Raw genomic sequence first — 19500 nt, 5'->3', positions numbered from 1 at the left:
AAATGGTCTGTAAGCGACCATGAGACACAATACAGTTATAAGGTGGTCTACTAGTGACCATAAGGCACAAAATACTTATGATATGCTAAGGTTCGAGAGTTTCAAGGGTGGTCTGAAACACATTCGAATAGTAGTGGCTCAGAGTACATGCCTACAGTTGTGTCCCCGGTACTAGCATGCGTGATTATACTCCTTGATATGACGGTCCACGTAGTAAATGGAGTACAGATATAAGCCGACTGAGGGGGAGTCGTATCATTGCAATGTCAGTAATTGGAACAAGGACAGGGGCAAAGTACTTACATTAGGTTCTCCTTGTATGAATGGAGATATTTGGATACTTGGTTCCGATCAATCAACAAGTACTTTAAGGCCCTTTTCAAAAAATACCTTCCATAAACAAAGTGGGTTTAATAAGGTTGAAATTAGGACCTTAAAAAAGCCCAAACATTAGGGACTTCAAGTTCCATAATACCCTAGGTAATGGAACAAGGAAGAGGGGCATGGAGGCACAGAACTGCAATGTGCAGTCTAGTATGTCTAATGGGCCACACCTGACCTGGAATTTTGATTAAAGCCCGTAAAGGTGCAGGCCATTAGAAATTGTGGTGGAAGTCGTGGCAGAAGTAGCTGGAGAAGCAGTGAGCAACCGTGCATGTATGCAGGCAGAGCTGAGAAATGAAGATGCCAGGACTGCCGCTGTTGATATAGTGGGAAATGGTGCAGAGAGTCTTAGAATTAAGAAGCTCAAACTGCACAGGTCGCGCAGCGCAAAGCGTTAAGGCGAACGACTGCCTAATAGAAGAAAGAAGTTTTCCATTCCCTACTCCTCTCTCTGGTGGCTGGCGAGCATTGGAGAAAGCCAAGGGCAAAGCAGGGTCCTTTCGGGAGAGACGCAGGGCACAGAAACTAAACCAAAGCTGTCAAAGGCACTGCTAGTAAGGACCGAAGTGGTTGCAGCAGCAGCAGTGAAGAGCACAGCAGCACAAGGAAAGACCAGCGAGTTGGCCTATGAAAGGTAACCCTGGAGCACTCGGAGACATTGCATGCTACGCGTAATTACTTTGAAAGAAAGCATATTTGCTATAGTCCACATGTAACAAGGACGCAAAAGGAAGAAGTTAAGTGTTTTGAATGCCGAACTAATGAGAAAAAAAACATAATTGCTATTATCCACATGTAAAGAGGAACCAAGCAAAAGAGATTTATAGCTATCATTGCTAAAGCCAAAAGAAGGCAAGATTAAAAGTAAAATGTATCTTCCATTGCCAAAGCCAAGAAAGGGCAACAGTGAAACCTAATTGTAACACACATTGTCGAAGCCAAGAGAGGGTCATATTCAACTTTAATTGCTAAAGCCCAGAGGTTGTAATATTGAAATCTAACTAAAACCAAGATTGTCAAAGTCAAGAGGGAGCAATATTGAAGATAAATACCAACAAACCTTGGCTAAACTATTACAGGAAAAGGGGAAACTGTTGGACATATGACAAATGAATAAGTGGAATAAAACAACATCAATGGGTGTTTTACTTTTATATAAAAAGTTATGAATCTCAAACTAGTTGAAAGCTGAAGACTATTAATGCTTGCAGTTGACCTCAGCACAGAGTACATGTAGTGGTAGGAGTTTATTTTATCCTGGCAGACAAATATACCAGGAGAGGGCCTAATGGTGATAGTGATAGTCCACCAGGAAGAATATAGTGAAGTACTACATTGTGATGAAAGGTGGTGGCAGAAAGAAAGTGGCAAGGCTGCTAAAATTGTTTGATGAACTGTAGGAAAACCCATCCTGATGAAAACATTGTGTTTTGTTGTGAAGCAGTTGTCTTTTCCAAAGAAGAAAATATCTATTTGAATGTTCACTGGAAATACGAAATAAGGAGTCTTTCATTTGATAAACTGAAGCTTGTGGAATTACTTTTGCCAAGTGGTGAACTTTGCTCAACACAGATGATTCAAGTGTCCAGTGAAACAAAACTTAGATGTTGAAAGGAATTTTAGGGTTATTCTTGAAGTGTAATTTGACCACTGAAAAGAACTTCTACTTGTTGGAACTTGTATTTAAAAATCCTGCATTGAATTTAGGGAAAGGGATCTGACCCTGGTTACAAGGATCTTTAGTTTAATCTAAATATAACTGTTATTTTGTTGAACTTGAACAGCCATCTATATTCCTGTATGATTTGACTGTATGTACAAGTGTGAGGGACAGATCAATTTTTATGATAGTGTTTTCCTTTAGTCTTAGTTTTGTAAGCAGGGAAATCCTTGTTAGGTCAGGGAGAACGAGGCATTTATCTCACCCTTATATTTTAATAAAATGGCTACATGTGAAAACCCTTTACCCAACTGTCTGCCTCGTATTTCTGACCCATCACACATAAAGCATCTACCATGTGAAATGCAGACAGAAGCAAATGCAACCACTGGAATGACAAATAGAAAAATGAATGTGTTTACAAATGCACCAAACTACATTTTCATGTTTCATGCTAGATTCTAAAAAGATGATAAGGATCACTCACCATTATTTAAAATGAACCAAAATGCAATTTAAAAAAATGCAGAAGAGCATGGAAGCTTATAATTTAAAAAAAACATCTAAAAGAAATATAAGAAAATTATGTCACTAATTAAATCTCAGCCGGAAATCTACGAATCTCTGCCAGATATGTTGTCTCATCTTATTCCTGCATAACCAGAGCACCACAAGACATTAGAGGACTGGAAAATTGTTCTGTACTCTATCGTTGACAATAGATTGTTATTCGAAACTATTCTGCAAACAAAATATTATCAAATCAAAGTGACGGTTAGCCTGTTAAGCATCTGTTCTCTTTATGGCTGTTATTGAATAAAAATGTATCAATTGTGTCACCTAGTTCTATTCCTGATCAAATTCAGGATGACGTAAATCATTTAAGATTTAGAATTTTAGCAAATCTATATTACATACCTCCTATTACATGAGCCCAGGAAGTTCCACTATCAAACCAAATGTCCAGGACATCTTCTCCCTGTGTGTAGTCCAAAGAATCTGCGTTGCTGCCGGCCTGATGTAAGAGTGACAATAATGAATCAAAGAAGCATAAGGTACACACTACAGTACTCTAGCATTCCAAAGGCAGCATGCGGTAGTGAAAGGAGTATGTCCATTATAGCAAAAAAGATGACAATTTTACTTAACCATTAAAGGGAAAAACATTCACATTCTTGCATGTTATGAAAACATTATTTCCAAGAGACAAAAAAAATAAAGCAGGAAGGAATAAAAGGAGGAGGCATATCAGAATAAAAGCAGTGAAACTTTTCAATGTGTAACAACACTGGGCGACAGTCAGAATTGTGCCTCCAGCCCCCATTTACTTTCTAATCAGCAATTACTCAAATCTAGAGTAGCATATTCATTGCAGGCTTTTCATAGCGTACCATTCATTATTTTAAAGGAATATTTTCAGAGAGCGTTATTTATATAGAGCACAATAGGGCTAGGTTAGTCTTTAGGAGTAAGAGTTAATGGACAATGTTTTAAAGGGTGTGGTAAGCCATTGAAGGTAAATGGTAAAAGGATACGGGTAAAAACCTGGCTCTCACCTCCTAATGGGATGAAAACGAATTAACAGCCGCGCACCATGAAACTAACAAACAGAACAAGAGTGGGGAGTAGGCCGGACCGAAGTGGAGAGGAGAAGAGAGGCATCTGACAGGGAAAAGTGGTTTTGAGACCTGAAGTCTACCTACCCTGATGGAGGGCCAAAGGTGGAAACAGGCTAGGGAGATGGGTACCACTTCATCGGATCACAGAGGGTGAGAAAATCGTCACACAAAGGAATAGGGCTGGACACAGAAAACAGGGCATAGGGAACACACTAACCCTGGAGGAACTCAAGGGGGTAGCAATTGCTGCAATGATCGATAAGGAAAGGGTTATGGATTGCATTTAGTCAGAACAGCGGGGGTAGGAAATGTACTGTGTGAAGGCATCATGAAGTAAGACACAGACAACAGATTCACTTTTCTAAAATAGAGCTTTTATTCCTCAAATGTCAGGATGGAGTAAGGCCTAACTTGCCCCATGCTAAGGTGGGATTTTCCCTACCTAAAGAAACTAAGGAGACCGTCATAAAGTTCAACTTAAAGGTCTGTCCAAAACCTATGCTTGCCCTCACAACTAAATCTATACAATGAGTAGGGATGTCAGCAACCAAAGAAACAGTGTTCAAAGTAAAGTTCTGAGATTCTTCAAGTCCTGGTATGTTCTCAGCTTCTTCTTTTTAGCTATATGATATGATATGGCATTTATAACACGCCTATACACAAGTGTTTCAATGCGCGAAGAGGAAGAGGAGGGGGAACAAGAGAGGCCAGACAACGATCCTATTAGGCTAAGTGTCATTCAGATCACGTAAGTGTATGAGAAGGGGAAGGAGGAGAAGGGCGAGGGAGAAGGGGGAGAGGACAGTGCAGTACATGGGATAAGAAACAAACAAAAAATAAATAAAAATATATAAAAATAAATAGTAAAAGTACGGCGCACAGATGGCAAGTGCAAGGATAAGTGCAGACATCAGGTGTCAAGTGCTGGTAGTGGGACTGTAGGGATACAGAAACAGTCCCCAAGTGCAGGGGTAGCCGCGAAGGCAGTGCAGGGGTGCGACTGGCAGGGGAAGGGAACTGGGCCCGAGATCAGAGGGTGACCAGGTAACCAGTGCAAATTCAGTGTCAGCCAGGAAGTCAGCAAGGGAGAGGAGGAGAAAAAGCAGAAGCAAAGAGAAAGGTTTTGAGGGGCTTCCAGAATCAGAGATGATTCTCCTCAGGTTTACTCAAAATAGTTCCACAAAAAGGTCTTGGAGCTCCCTTCCTCAAGTTCAACACAGTTCCAAATAATCTCAGGGTTCCCTTTCCCAAGTTCAACACAGTTTATGCAACTTCGTTCTTCTCTTTAGTCACTTCCAGACTGAAGAAACACAACAACTTAAATCGCCTTTTTTCCTTGGCTCACTCCAAGTATGAGCTACTCGGTTTAGGCGCAGTTGTCGGACCACACGGTCCACCCATAACAGGTCCCGCAACCAATAACCCCTGGCATTGTATAATGTTCACTGATTCTCATTAGACTTCTTGGTCACCAAATGTTTCCTTTCTGCACTTGCGACATTAGTCCACATGAACTCCTTTTTTAACAATTTTATATTGATTTTTAGGTATTTTAACAATTGGTCATTGCACATATCACAACACAGTACAAGTTTCAATTCACTTGTCTTATCTTCCTTTGTGCAACCTTATCCCCTTTCCCAAAGCCCAACTCCCCAACACTCGCCCCAACCAAAAATAAAAAAACAAAAAAAGGAGGGGGGAGAGGCAAAGTCCCCTTTCCAAAATAAACAAACAACCCCCCAAAGAAAACTCCACAGCTTATAGTCCTCAGATGTCCACCAATGTTCATCCCCAGCACACCCATCTATAGCACACATCCGCTCACTCAGCGTTGCCGCCACTCACCTAACGAGAACAAATCTCCCACTGTCACCACCCCTCTATTTTCCCAGCATGTCCTAATCTGTGCCAAATCCGCTCTATTCGCCCCATATACTGCTGCCAGAGGTAGGTGGGGACGGGGGGAGCACGGATGTCCCATTAGCAGCAGCGCCCTACTTCTGGCCCAGATTTTTCTTCCCAACTGCAAGAGGCAGGGAGGGTCTTGAATTCACTCTCCTTTCAACCATAACGCTTCCCGCAGTATGTGGGGGGTCATTGCCTTACTCCATAGTCTGTGTTCCACTGTCTCCATGTCTGCTACACAGCACACTACATGTTGTACCTATCTTGCCAAGTAATACAACTTGAAATGTGGCAGACATACCCCACCATCTGCATAGTCCCTACGGGGGATGTCCTGGGATACTCAACGCCTCCCTGACCCCTACATAAAGTTCCCCTTCATCGAGTTTAGTTCTCTGAAGAAGGGCCTTGGTATAAGGTATGCGACATTCACGAAATGGTATAGTTAGCGGGAGAGACCAACCATTTTCAACAGTGCAATCCTCTCCATCACCGAAAGGGGTTGCTTCCTCCAGAAATTGATGGAGCTCATCAGTCCTGCCCTAACTCTCAGCGTGTTTTGGCAAAGGGTCTCGGCCACATCTTGGTGGATGTCCACCCCCAAGTATCTGAAGGTTGTGACTTTCCACTGCAGTCCTGGGCGTGGGAAGCGCAATTCCTCCACTCCGGCCCAAACTGCCAATGGGAATATGCAGGACTTTGTTTTGCAACTGCCTGATAATGCTGCAAAATTGTCCAGCCCCTCAATATCCGTCCCTACTTGATCTTCTGTTCTGTGCTTCGTACATATAAGAGGATGTCGGCATACAGCGAAATCACATGATGCTCGCCATGGACCAGGAGCCCTGTATCTTCGAATTACTTTCTTAGGGACACTGCCAGAGGCTCCAGAGCCAAAATGTATAGCATGGGGGACAGCGGGCAAACCTGTTTTGTGCCTCCAAGTATAGGAAACTGCTTGGTCACCTGCCTGCCGGTCTTCACTCGCGCCACTTGCCTAGAATAAAGGATTTTGACCCACCTTAGGAACCCTTCCCCCATGCCAAAGCTTTCTAGTGAGGCAAACATCCACTCCCACCGAACAGAGCTGAACGCTTTGATGGCAGAGTGCCACCACCGCGCACCCTTCAGACCATCCCCGGGTCTAGTCTATGATTGCTTGCAACTGTCTGAGGTTTTCCGATGTGGCCTGTCCCGGAACGTATTCTGTCTGATCTAGATAGATCAGTGTCCCGATTACCCTTTTCAGCCTTTCTGCTAGCATTGCCGTAAGAATCTTACTGTCCTGGTTTATTAGGGATATCGGGCAATATGACTCGCAGTATCTGCCCTCTTTTCCGGGTTTAATGTTGGTACGATTATGGATTCCTCCATACTCTGGGGCAGTCTATCAATCTCATACGACTCTTCAAAAGGTGTGTAACAACCTTGGAGCTACCTCCTCAATGTATTCCTTATGAAACTCTGCCGGCAAGCCGCACCCACCCCTCCCGGCATCTCCCCCGTAGGCAATGAGCCCATCACCGCACACACAGTTCTTCTATCGTGGGCGGTGCACCCAATATCTCTACCTGTTCCACACTCAACATGGGCAGGTCTATATCAAACACTCTCCGTAATCTCCCGCAATTTGGTATCCTCATCCCCTCTATATAACTTCTGGTAAAAGTTTGCGAATATCTCAAATCATTTCTCCCTGCAACCGCCACAGTTCTCCACATTCATCCTCTATTGCAGTGATTGCCTCCCGGCTGTCCGCCTCAAGGCACAACCATGCTAACAGCCTCCCGGGCTTATCCCTCTCCCCATGTAGCCTTTCTGAGTACTTTGCAAAGCTGTATCTGCCCAATCTTTCCCAATGATCCAGTCATTCCTGTCTAAGTCCCATCAGGACTCCTTCAGTCCTCTCTTCTCGCGGGTCAGCACCCTCCATCCTCTTGATTTCTGCCTCAGTAGTCTCCAGTGTTTTTTCCAATTCCCTCTGAACCTCCCCTTCCGTAGCTATGGCAGCACCTCTAATCACCACCTTACAGTTATCACACACGGTCCCTTCCCGGTCCACACTTCCCTCGTTATCCTCAAAATAGTCCCCTATATGCTGTGCTATGCTCGCGGAAGGGTCCATCTCTTAGAGTCTCTGCTCGTAGCCTCCAAGTGGGTACCAGAGCAAGCCGGTCAGCGAGCACCCACAACGATTAGGGGCGAGTGGTCCGAAAGATTTTGTTCCTCATAGGAGGCCCTCACAAACTCCCCCAGGTGATCTGTCCCCGTGAAGAAATAAGCTATACGGATATATATCTATGCACCCCGGAGTAAAAGGAGAATTCTTTTCTAGGCCCCATTAGCCACCTCCAAATTTCTTGTAACTCTAGCTCTTCCATCAGCATCGGTAAGAGGCCTGGATGGTGGGGATGGTGTCTTATTTGCCGTCTGATCTACCTAACGTTGGGTCTAGCGTGCAATTGGAGTCCCCTCCCCAGATCCATGTCATCCCACAGTAAGGGGCTAGCTGTGTATATAGAGAGCGGAAGAAAGTGTATGTGTCATGGTTGCGGGGGGTATGTGTTTATCAGGCAAACTTCCTTCTGGTCTAACACCACATGCACCAGCACCATCCGTCCCTCCTTATCCCGGTGGACTCTCACCTCCCGAAAAGGCACCCTGGAGCAAATGAGATAATAACACCCCCTCGCGTAGTTGGCGAAGGCCGATCCATACCCCCCACCCCCCATTTTCTCAGGACCTGGAGTTGTTCATCAGCCATGAGGTGCATTTATTGCGCAATAGCACTACCTTGACCCCTTTCCTTTGCATGTACCCCGCCACCCTGACCCTCTTGACATGTTTATTGGGCCCCCTAACCTTCCATGAAGCCATTTTTAGTATCTCCGCCATTCAGTTGTTTTTAGTATCATCTCCCTTCTCTGCCTTTTAATGGGCCTCTTGTGCTGCCACTGTCCCACTTTCCACCTTTCGGTGAGCTTCCAGTGTCTACTTCCACGTTGAACTAAGCGGGGTTGTAAGTCAAACAAACTACCCTGAACTTGAATTAAAGTAAACCACCCAGCAGAACCGGTCTGAAGAGGCATCACCGGCCTTCATTCCTCTCACCCTCCCGGAGCTTTGTTGCTGGGTAACTCCTTGGTACCTCGAAGTCCTTATTGGAAGGAGTGGAAAAAACACAAAAGGGAACTTCTAGAGTAAAGAAAAACTCGCTCCCCCCGCCTGTTAGCAGGAAGGTGCAACCCTTGGGTTAGGCCCCACCAGCTTCCAGTAAGAGGATACTCTACCCACCAGAATTGTGATCTTCCCCAGTTCCCTAGCTGTAGCATCCTCAAGTGTCCGTCAGCCTAACCTTTGCATGCGTTTCAGTGGCTCATCACCTGCCCATTCTTTTATTTCCATCGTGATCATCCATTGGCCTTATCTGGTTGGAGTCCATCCACACATTCACCTCCTCAGGAGTATCGAACAACAATGCCCTCCCTTTGTGAATCACCTTTAGTCTCGCTGGGTATAGAAGCATGTATTTTACGCCCCGTTTTTGCAGTCGTTCTTTTGTCGTGATGAATTGTCCCCTCCGTCTCTGGACTTGTAGGGTGTTTTCAGGATAGATTGCCAGTGATGCAGATCCCTGTTTAATCCTGCCTCCCTCTCTGGAGGAGGCCAAGATCTTCTTGTCTCTGAAGTTTAGAATGTTGCTATGATGGGTCGAGGCGGGGGTTCCTCACCAACGCTCTGTGAACTCTTCTCACTGTGAACCCCTGCAAGAGGGCCCCTTGACCGATCTCTCTTGAAGCAGCAAAGTCTCGACATACGAGGTGGAGTCCTTGCCTTCCTCCTTCAGGTAACACCAGGATTCGGATATTACTTCTCTATGCCCTCCATTCAGCGTCTTCCACTCAGTGCTGCAACAGGCGCACCTGTGCAATCAATTCCTGGACTTTCCCTTGTAGCTTTTTTGTGGTGGCAGAGAGCTCTTCCACTCTTGCCTCAGTTTCTCCTACTCGGCCCGCTGGTCTCTCCCATTTCATATCCTTCCAGGGAGTATTCCGTGGAAAGGAGTGCCCTGTGTGTCCTTCCTTGCTCAGAGCAGTCTTTCCACCTGCTGCCTCTGTCAGTACCGGTTCCCCACTGGTCCTTTGAGTGTGGATTGCCCTGCTCCTGTAGTGTGTGGCGCGGTGTGCCTGCTGGTGTTAGGCGCTTTCAGCTGCCTTCCACTCGATCGATCCGTGCCCCTGGCTCCCCTCTGGGTGTCGAGATCTTGCGATCCACTGCAGGGCTTAGTGATGTACTCACTATACTTCCCTCGCACTCTCTCCGAACACAGTCCGCAGCCAGCCTCCCGCTGCTCTGTGTCATGCCTTCTCCAGCCGTATGACTGTGTCCTCTGTCCTGCTGCCTTGTCATTGTCTGGACTCATTGTCTGGACTCCCAGCCACTGCAACGTCCGCTCAGGTCCGACCATCAATTCTCATCAGTCTTGCCTACTCACTGTGCTCCTGGCCGCCTACATACTGCCAATCAGCGATCGCTTCTTCTGGGCTGGTTCATTAGCGATCTTGCTTGCTGTAGAGTATGCCCGCCATTTTAGGCTTACCAGGTTCTCTGTCTACTCTCAACATCCTCGCAGCACTATCACAGACATTATACTGGGCGTGTACACTCCCGCACCATTCCGTGGCCGCATTGATGTTATTAGCGGGTCGTTTTTATCACCTGGTTACACGAAAAAAACAATATCGGATCTCTGTAGGGAGCTCTGGCAAGACACGTCCGCTTCACATCCTGGCAGGGCACGCCCACCTCCACTTGAACTCTTGTTTCTTCTTGGCAGTCGCTTGACTCTGCCAACATGGGCCATTCATGCACTTCACTTCGCTGTGTTTACTCCTTGTTATCACCTTAACTTTCACACTAACCAATAGTGCTTATTTGCCTTTCACGTGTTTCACCAATTCTCATAACTGGTTTTCACTTGGCTGTTCGCTTTCACATTGTTCCTAAATGCTTTTCCGTAATTTTTCTCTGTTCGTAAATACACATCACTTTCTCTCCATTTGAGCAGTACTTTCATTTCACTTGTCCATAACTTTTCTTTAGTTAGGTATTCAATACTTGGTAATTCTCTCGACACTTGATGTCGATAGGGTCTCCATGCTTTCATTTGTTTAGCCCCTTCTTTGGTCCGGGTCCTCTTCTGCCTTCGCTCGCTCACGTGTCACATCGGGAGCACTGATTAACCGTGCTCACCTCTTCCTGACCTTTGTGCTGCCTCATGCAGCAAATTGGAAGCTTCTGTGACACCCAGCTCCAGTTTGGGGGACACGGCTCTGAGCTCTGCAGGGCTCTGGAGGGCTCTGGACTGTCTTGAAACTCCCTCCACCCTCGGCATCCTTCCCGCTCGGTTGCACCCACCGGCGTCCTCTTCACTGGCTTCTCCTCTCCTGCCTGCTCCACGGCGCTCTGGCTTCCCAGGCGGTTCCCCCTCTCATGTGGGTCACTCCCTTTTATATGCACCTGTAGCCTCTTAAAGGGTTGCAGGTGCAAGTCCTTTGCCTGACTCCAATTAACTATCACTGGGACATGCCTGACTTTCAGAATGGTGTTCTACAGTGTTTATCTCGTCCCAGTATCAAAGTGGTGTGTATAGGTGGAAGTATGCATTCCTCCTAGTCGCCTCTTCCTCATCACAGTCTTAAATGGACCTGAATGGGATATAAGTGGAATGTGTGACAGTGGGGAAGAGTGGTAATTACCTATGAAGGTTGGGGGAGGGGAGGATGTATTTTGACAAGGCAAAGGGGGATACCATGCCTCACCTAAAGGCACATTTCCGCCACTCCCCAATGTCTCTCCAACCCAGGTGATCCTCCCTTGCATATCCACCCCCAGGGTCAGGATCCAAAAGCGATGGCCCTTCCCTGGCCACCTGAGAGGAAGATCCAAGGGGAGTAGATGGAAGGATGTCCTCAGGTTTCTCACAACTGCCACTAACAAACCGTACTAAAAACTCACCCTTCTGCATACAACTCTCAAACTCTGAACTAAACACAACCATACTTCTACAGCACCACAATCCGCACATACTTCACACCACGATGAAACAAACCACACATAATATCGCCCGACAACACATACCGTCCACCAACCGAAAATAACACCTACGCTCAGTGAACGGTGTATCCTCACTGAAGCCGCCACACTTGCTCCTCCTTCCTGCTCAATCCTACTAACACCCCCGCCCCGCCCTCCTTGCATTACAGATCCGCCAGAGCGTCAAGAGACCAAGCAGGTGGCAACAGTGCACGGTATAAGAACCTTTAACATAACATATGGTGTCTCCAAATCATACACAAAAAGCCAACTCAAACCCAAACAACCTTGTCGAAAATAACTTTGGACAAGCATGAATGCAAATTATTGCAACTTGAGGAACAGCTAAGTGAAAAAACGACTTGAATAAAACACACTTAAGGAAGCAACAGATTCCACTGATCACAAGGAATATGTGGGCTTCTACCCACGAAACGACACTTGTCATTTGAAGGATTAATGTAGCAGCAACAACCTGTGTGTTTTTCCTAAAATATCCAATCAACACCAGTATTAAACTTGTCTTTTCCTCTTTCTCATCCTTATTCTTCTTTTCATTGGCTGAACATTTGGTTTGCAAAGAAAAGGAACAAGTTACTTACCTGTAACTGTTGTTCTCCAGCATGGGTCTGGCATGGATTCACATGCTCATGAATATTCCCCGTCGTCAGGCTGGGAATCCTCGGTAAAGAAAAAACCAGTATCAGTTTCGTTTCTGATCTGTCTTTCGTAGCAATAACCAATCACTGGTCTCTGCGTCATACTGACCACAGCCAATGACTGCCCTCTACCTAAGCCCCGCCTCTGGCAGCCATCTTCAGATTTGGAAGCACGTGAAGTGGCAGTATGACCAAGTGAAGAGCCGCAGAGGGGTAGGCGGGAGGGTTCGCATGTGAATCCATGCCAGACCCATGCTGGAGAACAACAGTTACAGGTAAGTAACTTGTTCCTTCTCCAGCATGGGGTCTGGCATGGATTCACATGCTCATGAATAAAGAATACATAGCAGTACACACATGCACAACCACGGCAGGTGGCAAAGGCTCAACATTAAGCATTACATCAAACTCAACATTAAGCATCTTACCTCCTCACCAGGCTCACCTCAGGCGAACAGGTTGCGCAGCACTGCTTGGCCAACCCTGGACTCCTCCCTGGAATCCCGATCGACGCAGTAGAATTTCGTGAAGGTGTGCGTCGACCTCCACGTAGCAGCTCTGCATATGTCCAGCAGGGGCACACCAGATAGGAACGCCGTGGTAGCTGCGATCGCTCTGGTGGAATGGGCTCTCGGACGGCCAGGCAGCGGTCGGTTTGCCAACCGGTGACAGTACATGATACAGCCGGAGAGCCATCTGGAAATGGAAGCCTTCGAGAGAGCCTTCCCCTGATTGACAGGCCCAAAGTTTACAAAGAGTTGTGACGTCTTCCGAAAACACTTCGTGCGGTCCACGTAGAACTTCAGCGCTCTAGCCACATCCAGCGAGTGCAAAGTCCTCTCAGCCGGCGACGAAGGCGACGGGAAGAACACAGGTAACACCAAGGGTTCATTGAGATGGAAGTCCGACGGTACCTTGGGCATGAAGGAGGGGTGCGTCCTGAGCACTACCCTCGTGTCGTGAAAAGTCAAGTACAGGGCCTTGCAGGAAAGGGCCTGGATCTCTCCCACCCGTCGTGCGGAGGTGATGGCCACGAGAAACGCTGTTTTCCACGACAGAAACTTCAACGGGGCCGAGTGTAGAGGCTCGAACGGAGGTCCCATGAGCTTGGTCAGCACCACGTTGAGCTCCCACGCCGGGGCCGGAGCCTTCACCGGCGGGAACGATCTGAACAGTCCCTTCATGAACTCTTTCACCAGACGATGAGACCACAAGGACGTCCGCCCCGTGGTTCTGGTGTATCGGGAGATGGCAGCAAGATGAATCTTGATGGACGCATGTGCCAGTCCAGCCTTGGCCAGCGTCAGCAGGTACGGCAGTACTTGGGGAGCCGTAATCCGTAGAGGGTTAATCTTCTGTGCATGGCACCAGACAGAGAACCTCTTCCATTTGTGTCCGTAGCACTTAAGAGTCGAGGACGCCCTGGCCTTTGCAAGAACCTCTCTGCAGTCGGCCGGTATGTCGTATCCTCCAAACTCTAGCGCTGCAGGAGCCAGGCCTGCAAGTTCAGCGACTTCGGGTCGTGGTGGAGGATGGCGCCTCCTTCCCTGGAGAGTAGATCCGCGTCCACCGGCAGCTTGATTGGCGGGGACGCTGACAAGTCCAGAAGGTCCGGGAACCATATCTGCCTCGGCCACGCAGGTGCGACGAGGATCATCCTGCACCGTGACCTCTTGAGCTGGTTGACGAGCCGGATTAGCAGAGGCAAGGGAGGGAACGCGTAGAGGAACAGGCCCTCCCAGGGGAACGAGAAAGCATCACCCATGCTCCTCGCCTGGGGAAACCTGCTGGCGAACCTCCGGCCCTTGGTGTTCGTCGCCGTCGCGAACAGGTCGATCTGGGGTGTGCCCCACCGTCGGAAGAGGCGATCCACTAGATCCTGCCGTAGTTCCCACTCGTGGCACGAGCGCAGCTCCCTGCTGAGTGAGTCGGCGATGGTGTTTTTTATCCCTGCCAGATGAAACGGCACCAGAAATATCCCTTGGGCGACGGCCCAATGCCACAGGTCCTGCGCCTCCTTGGACAGTGCTGGGGACCTGGTTCCGCCCTGTTTCCTGATGTAAAACATGGTGGTGGTGTTGTCGGTGAAGATCCTCACCACCTTGCCCTTGAGGGACGGGAGGAAGGACCTGAGGGCCCAAAAGACTGCACGGAGCTCCAGGACGTTGATATGTAGGGACTTCTCTGTCGGGAGCCAAAGTCCCCTTGCGTGCAGATTTTCGGTGTGCGCTCCCCACCCTTCCAGGGAGGCATCCGTGGTCACTGTCTCCTGGTGGGCTGGGGTCTGGAAGTCCATGCCCGCCGTCAGATGCGCGCGGGTGTCCCACCACCGGATCGCTCGTCGGAAACTCTCGTCGAGTGTGATCCTTTCCTCGAAGCTGCCCGTCGTTTGGATCCAGCGCGCGTCCAGGAACTCCTGCAACGGGCGCATCCGGAGCTTGCACATGGGAATGAGGCTTGGCGACGACGGCGGAGTCCGCCAGACTTGCCTCGTCCTCTGTAGGCCTCCTGAGACGACGAGCGGGCCGCTTGACGGTAGGTGGAGAAACCGCCGCCGGAACCTTTGGAGGCGCCCTTGCCTCCGCTGCTCCGAAAGGGCGTCCGTCGTTGCTGCAGAACTCCCAGGGCCCGGGCCGTCTCAGTGTCCGCTTTAATGGCCTGAAGGGAATCGTCCACTGTTTTGCCAAACAGGTTGTTCCCATCGAAGGGCATGTCCAGGACTCTGGTCTGAACGTCTTGACGGAAGTCCGTAGCCTTGAGCCATCCACGCCGCCTAAGGCAAACGCCGTTGCCCAACTGGCGGAACCCAGTGTCGGCGATGTCCGTCGCAACGGTAATGGCGTGGTCCGAAGCCACCTCACCTTCCTGCAGGATCTCCAGGGCCTCTGTCCTCTTGTCGTCCGGCAGGAAGTCCAGCAGGGGAGCCAGTTTGTACCAGAGCTCCCTGTCGTAGCGGGCCACGATAGCCAAGGCATTGGCCGCTTTAATCGTTGTCGCTGCCGACGAGATGACTCTGCGTCCCATAGCGTCCAATTTCTTTCCCTCACCGTCCGGTGGGGAAGTCGATGTGGAGGCCGCACCCCCCCCCCCCGCTTTCTTCCTGGCCGCCGCGGAGACGACGGAGTCCGGGGTAGGCTGCGCCCGGAGGCACAGGGGGGCCGTGTCCGGGACCCGGTACTTCTTCTCGTACCGGTCTCTTCTAGCTGGCGTCGTGGAAGGGTTCTTGAGGAGGGTGAGGCCCTCATCCCAAATGTCGTCCAATAGAGGCACTGAGAGGACCGTCTTCCTCTTGGCCTCGCGCCGCTGATAAAGGAAACCTTCCTTCTTCTTCTCCTCAGGGCAAAGTTGAAAAAGCTCGGATGCCCTGGAGATCATGGAGTGGAACGATCCAATCTCGTCGGGCGGAGAAGCCCTGGTGGGAGGCGACGACGGTACATCCTCGTCGTATACCTCGTCGTCCGTACCCGTCGCTGCCGTGTCAGTCCCCGTATCATCCCCTCGGGTGGACGGGGAGGAGGGCTGGAAGGGGCGCGACGGCTGAAAAGGAGGCGGAGGGTGGATCCTTCTTTTCTTGGTAGGGGGAACACCAGAAGGTCCCGGTTCTGGGTCCCCCGACGGGAGAGGTTCCGTCGGCAACGGTAGTCTCGTCCTTATCTCTGAGCATAAGGACTGTATAGCCAACAAAATGGCCGACGAGTTGTCTCGCGGCGCTGGCAGAGGGGAATCCGACGGGCGATCAGGGGCCCCGTCGGTATGTCGTCGTCACCTGCGTCGGGATCCATCCCGACGGGTCGGTCTTCTTCCACGCCGAGGCCGTGGCTTAAGACTTCGACCAGCTCCTCCTCCGAGGTTGAGGCCGAATCTACGACGACGCCCTGCCCCCCCTTTTTCTTCCCCACGGGGGATTTCACGGGGGTCCTATCGATGGGCACAAAAGATGACTCCCTCCGAGGTGGCAGGGAGACTCTGAGCCCCGAGGTCGCCACCACTGGTGTAGCCTGCACAGGCTGAGCCAGGGCTGCCGCGACAGTTTCGATAGAGGGCTTGGCCGGATGGATTAAGGCCTTCACCACCTTAGGTGCGCTCACCGCCTTATCCTTGAGGGGGGGGGACACCGCCTCGCTCCCCCTCCGATGAGGCCTTCGAGCTCGACCGGGGCCTCTCCAGGAGCTTCGGCCTTCCTCTTACCCGACCCAGAGCATTGGCTCGTGGTTGATGGTGCCGGGGAGGGTGCGCCCTGCCTGGCGCCCGTAGAGCCCGACCGTTCGGCGCTCCCGGTGCCAGCGGACTCGCGGTGCTTGGCCTTATGTTGGACCCCCGTCGCCGGGGCGTCCTCAAAGGACTTAGAAGACCGCTCAGATTTCTTCTTCTTCTTCTCGCCGGACGGGCTCTTCCCTTCTAGCCAGTTGGCGAGACGTTGATGGCGGTCCTTCATGGTCCGCTCCGACATGTTGCCGCAAAACGCACAGTCCTTCTCCACGTGCGTCTTGTCCTCATGTAGGCAGTAGAGACAAAAGGAGTGTTCGTCCTCCTTGAAGACGTTCTGCAGCTGGCATCCAGGGCAGACCCTGAACAGCTTTCCGGGCGTCGAGCTTCCCTTCTCCTGGGCCATGACCGGGCCTGAGAAACTTCTGGAGTCCTCCAAAAGCGTAGCTCGACGAATCTTCACCCTTGAGGGGCGCAGACGAATCCGACACGGGTCCCCGTTGATCGGATAGTGAGTCGGTGGAGCTTGAGGCTCTTTTGACCGAAAAAACGAAGTTTTTGAGAAAAAACGTGAAAAAAATAGCACTAACGCTCGAGAGCAATAGCACGAGGATCCCAACACATGAACGTGCGGTAAAAATCTGAAGATGGCTGCCAGAGGCGGGGCTTAGGTAGAGGGCAGTCATTGGCTGTGGTCAGTATGACGCAGAGACCAGTGATTGGTTATTGCTACGAAAGACAGATCAGAAACGAAACTGATACTGGTTTTTTCTTTACCGAGGATTCCCAGCCTGACGACGGGGAATATTCATGAGCATGTGAATCCATGCCAGACCCCATGCTGGAGAAGTCAGGCGCCTCCTGGCTGTCATTCCTTGGCATAGAGTGCAGTCTTCCCCTCTATGAGGATAACCTAGTAAAAGAAGGAGTAACTTACCTGTGGTGAAATGCCTTCTTCAACAATGAGTAAAGATGGGAATCCTAAGTATTTCTTTGATGATTATTATCATGTGATATTGCCAGCGGGACAGAGAAATGGAGAAGACAGTGAGTCAAGCAAGACCTGCGTTGTCGGTGTTTGTGTGGAATCATTGAAAAGACAAGCTGAGTAGTTGGGAGTCAGTGGTAACCAGACAATAAGCCTAAGAACAACATGGACACAGAAAACCTAAGAATGAAATACTGCTGAGCACAAAAAATAAAGGAGGTACGCCAGAGAGCGTAGCCATGCGGAGGTGCCAGAGGGATCCTTTTTTAAATGCATGAACTATTGTATAAACCACAACATCAAACAAATAAAATGTATGCACATCATTAAATACAAAACACATTTCTGTCCCATCATGCTAAATAGCATTTTAAGACAGTATGTATTCTGCACATACTACATGCCCAAGCCTGTAAACAATACATCCAACTACTTTATAATACTGAAGTACAGTGACCATACAAACGTACTGTCTGTTGGGGAGAATTCTCATTTCAATGCTAATTCCCTTCAACCTTAGAGACCCCCAGCTCTTTTGCTTGACTTAGGACTTTTTAATTTTAACCCTGGAGTGAGCGAGACCTTTTACTCACTCTGTCATGCCTCTTTGTGTGGCCTGCCACCCGTTAAGCAGAATGGTTACCACAGCAATCGTAGAGCATTCCTATTCATTATTGATGCTTGACAGGACTTCAGTGTCAGACCTTCAACAGTTGGCTCTACTTTGCACATCGGTCTCAATGTGTCTTTCTCCAGCTGTTTAGCCGCTCCTTCCCTGAACATATTTATCGGGCCCTACTCTACACCTCTGGAGGACTGGTTGGGTAGCTCAGACCTATGAGCTCCCTTTGCCCCTCATTCCACTGGCCTCGTCCCCTCTTGTTATGGAGAATTCTCTTATAAGGCTAATTTCCCAAACCTATTGAGACCCCCTGCAGCTTTGCTGGATTTTTGGGGTTTGTTTTTTTCTCCTGCTAAGAGTGAGACTCTTTTCCTCCCACTCTTAGGCATGATTTGAGGTATGTCTTTGACTTTTTGTGTGCTTATGGGCTTTGAGGTCTTTTACTCCATAGGGTTTCATGTATTTTAGGTAAGTGTGTTACACAGCACCCTCAGTGCAGTAACACAGGGGTGTCATAGTGACCCCCAAACATAGACTCCATACCCTGGGACTGACTACGGTCTCCCAGGGCATGTAAAGTCACCATTGACTTTACTAGTGTGGGCCCCTCGCTGTCATCACTTCTCAGTACAAGACTTGGACCAAGTGCCTCTAGTGGTGGGTACGCCCCTCGCCCTTATGCTATGTTAACTTTGGGTTACATTCGCGTAGATGGGACCACCAACAGGACACAGGGCATCAATTTTTTGTACCCCCTTTCGACTCCATCTTGGTAACCAGGCCTCACTGCGATAGTACAAAATGCATCTCTCCCTTTTGCCCGCCGCAGTAGCCCGGAGCACATGGCCCCCACCCTCATCCCCACTCCAACTGGAAAACTCAGCAGCTCCACTCTCACGCTGAACCGGAGCTGCTTGCAACAAATAATAAATGTAACATCCCTTTTCCTCTGAGATCACTGTCCTGCATGTGAACCAACATGAGCCAAGCACATAGCTCGTCCATCTCCACAAAAGTGTCCTTGCCCTCTTACCCTCGCCAGTTGAAACTTATTTCCATTCTAACCCTGTGTCCTTGCAAGGCATTCCTTTCATGTGCCAGACTGCCAACCATGCTATGAAGCCCACCCAACAGACCCCCAACTAACATTAGACCCCTGTTGCAGTATATCGTGCCCAATACTAACAAGTGCCACATACCTGAGATTCTTGTGAGACTAACCCTATAGTTCAATTACAGTATTATAGTGGTCAAGGCCCCTAAACCTGCGACCTATATAACCCAAATGTTGTAGATGATATAAACTCTTGAGTGAGTTGTATAACGACATGATACACTACCGAGAGTCTTTTGATCAA

General features: G+C 49.1%; 1 protein-coding gene across 1 annotated transcript in view; it reads right to left on the bottom strand.

Annotated features, from left to right (window-relative positions):
* Positions 1–19500, bottom strand: part of IARS2 (isoleucyl-tRNA synthetase 2, mitochondrial) — a 1527005-nt gene that overhangs the window by 784467 nt on the left and 723038 nt on the right. Inside the window, exon 14 of the mRNA XM_069608590.1 lies at positions 2963–3059. Coding sequence (XP_069464691.1) covers positions 2963–3059 — 97 coding nt within the window. The remainder of the gene's footprint in view (positions 1–2962; positions 3060–19500) is intronic.

Source organism: Ambystoma mexicanum, chromosome 4q (assembly GCF_040938575.1).
Source record: "Ambystoma mexicanum isolate Mex_15411 chromosome 4q, UKY_AmexF1_1, whole genome shotgun sequence".
Classification (NCBI taxonomy): Eukaryota; Metazoa; Chordata; class Amphibia; order Caudata; family Ambystomatidae; genus Ambystoma; species Ambystoma mexicanum.
Note: the sequence above shows the minus strand (reverse complement) of the source record. Positions and strands in the feature narration are given on the sequence as shown.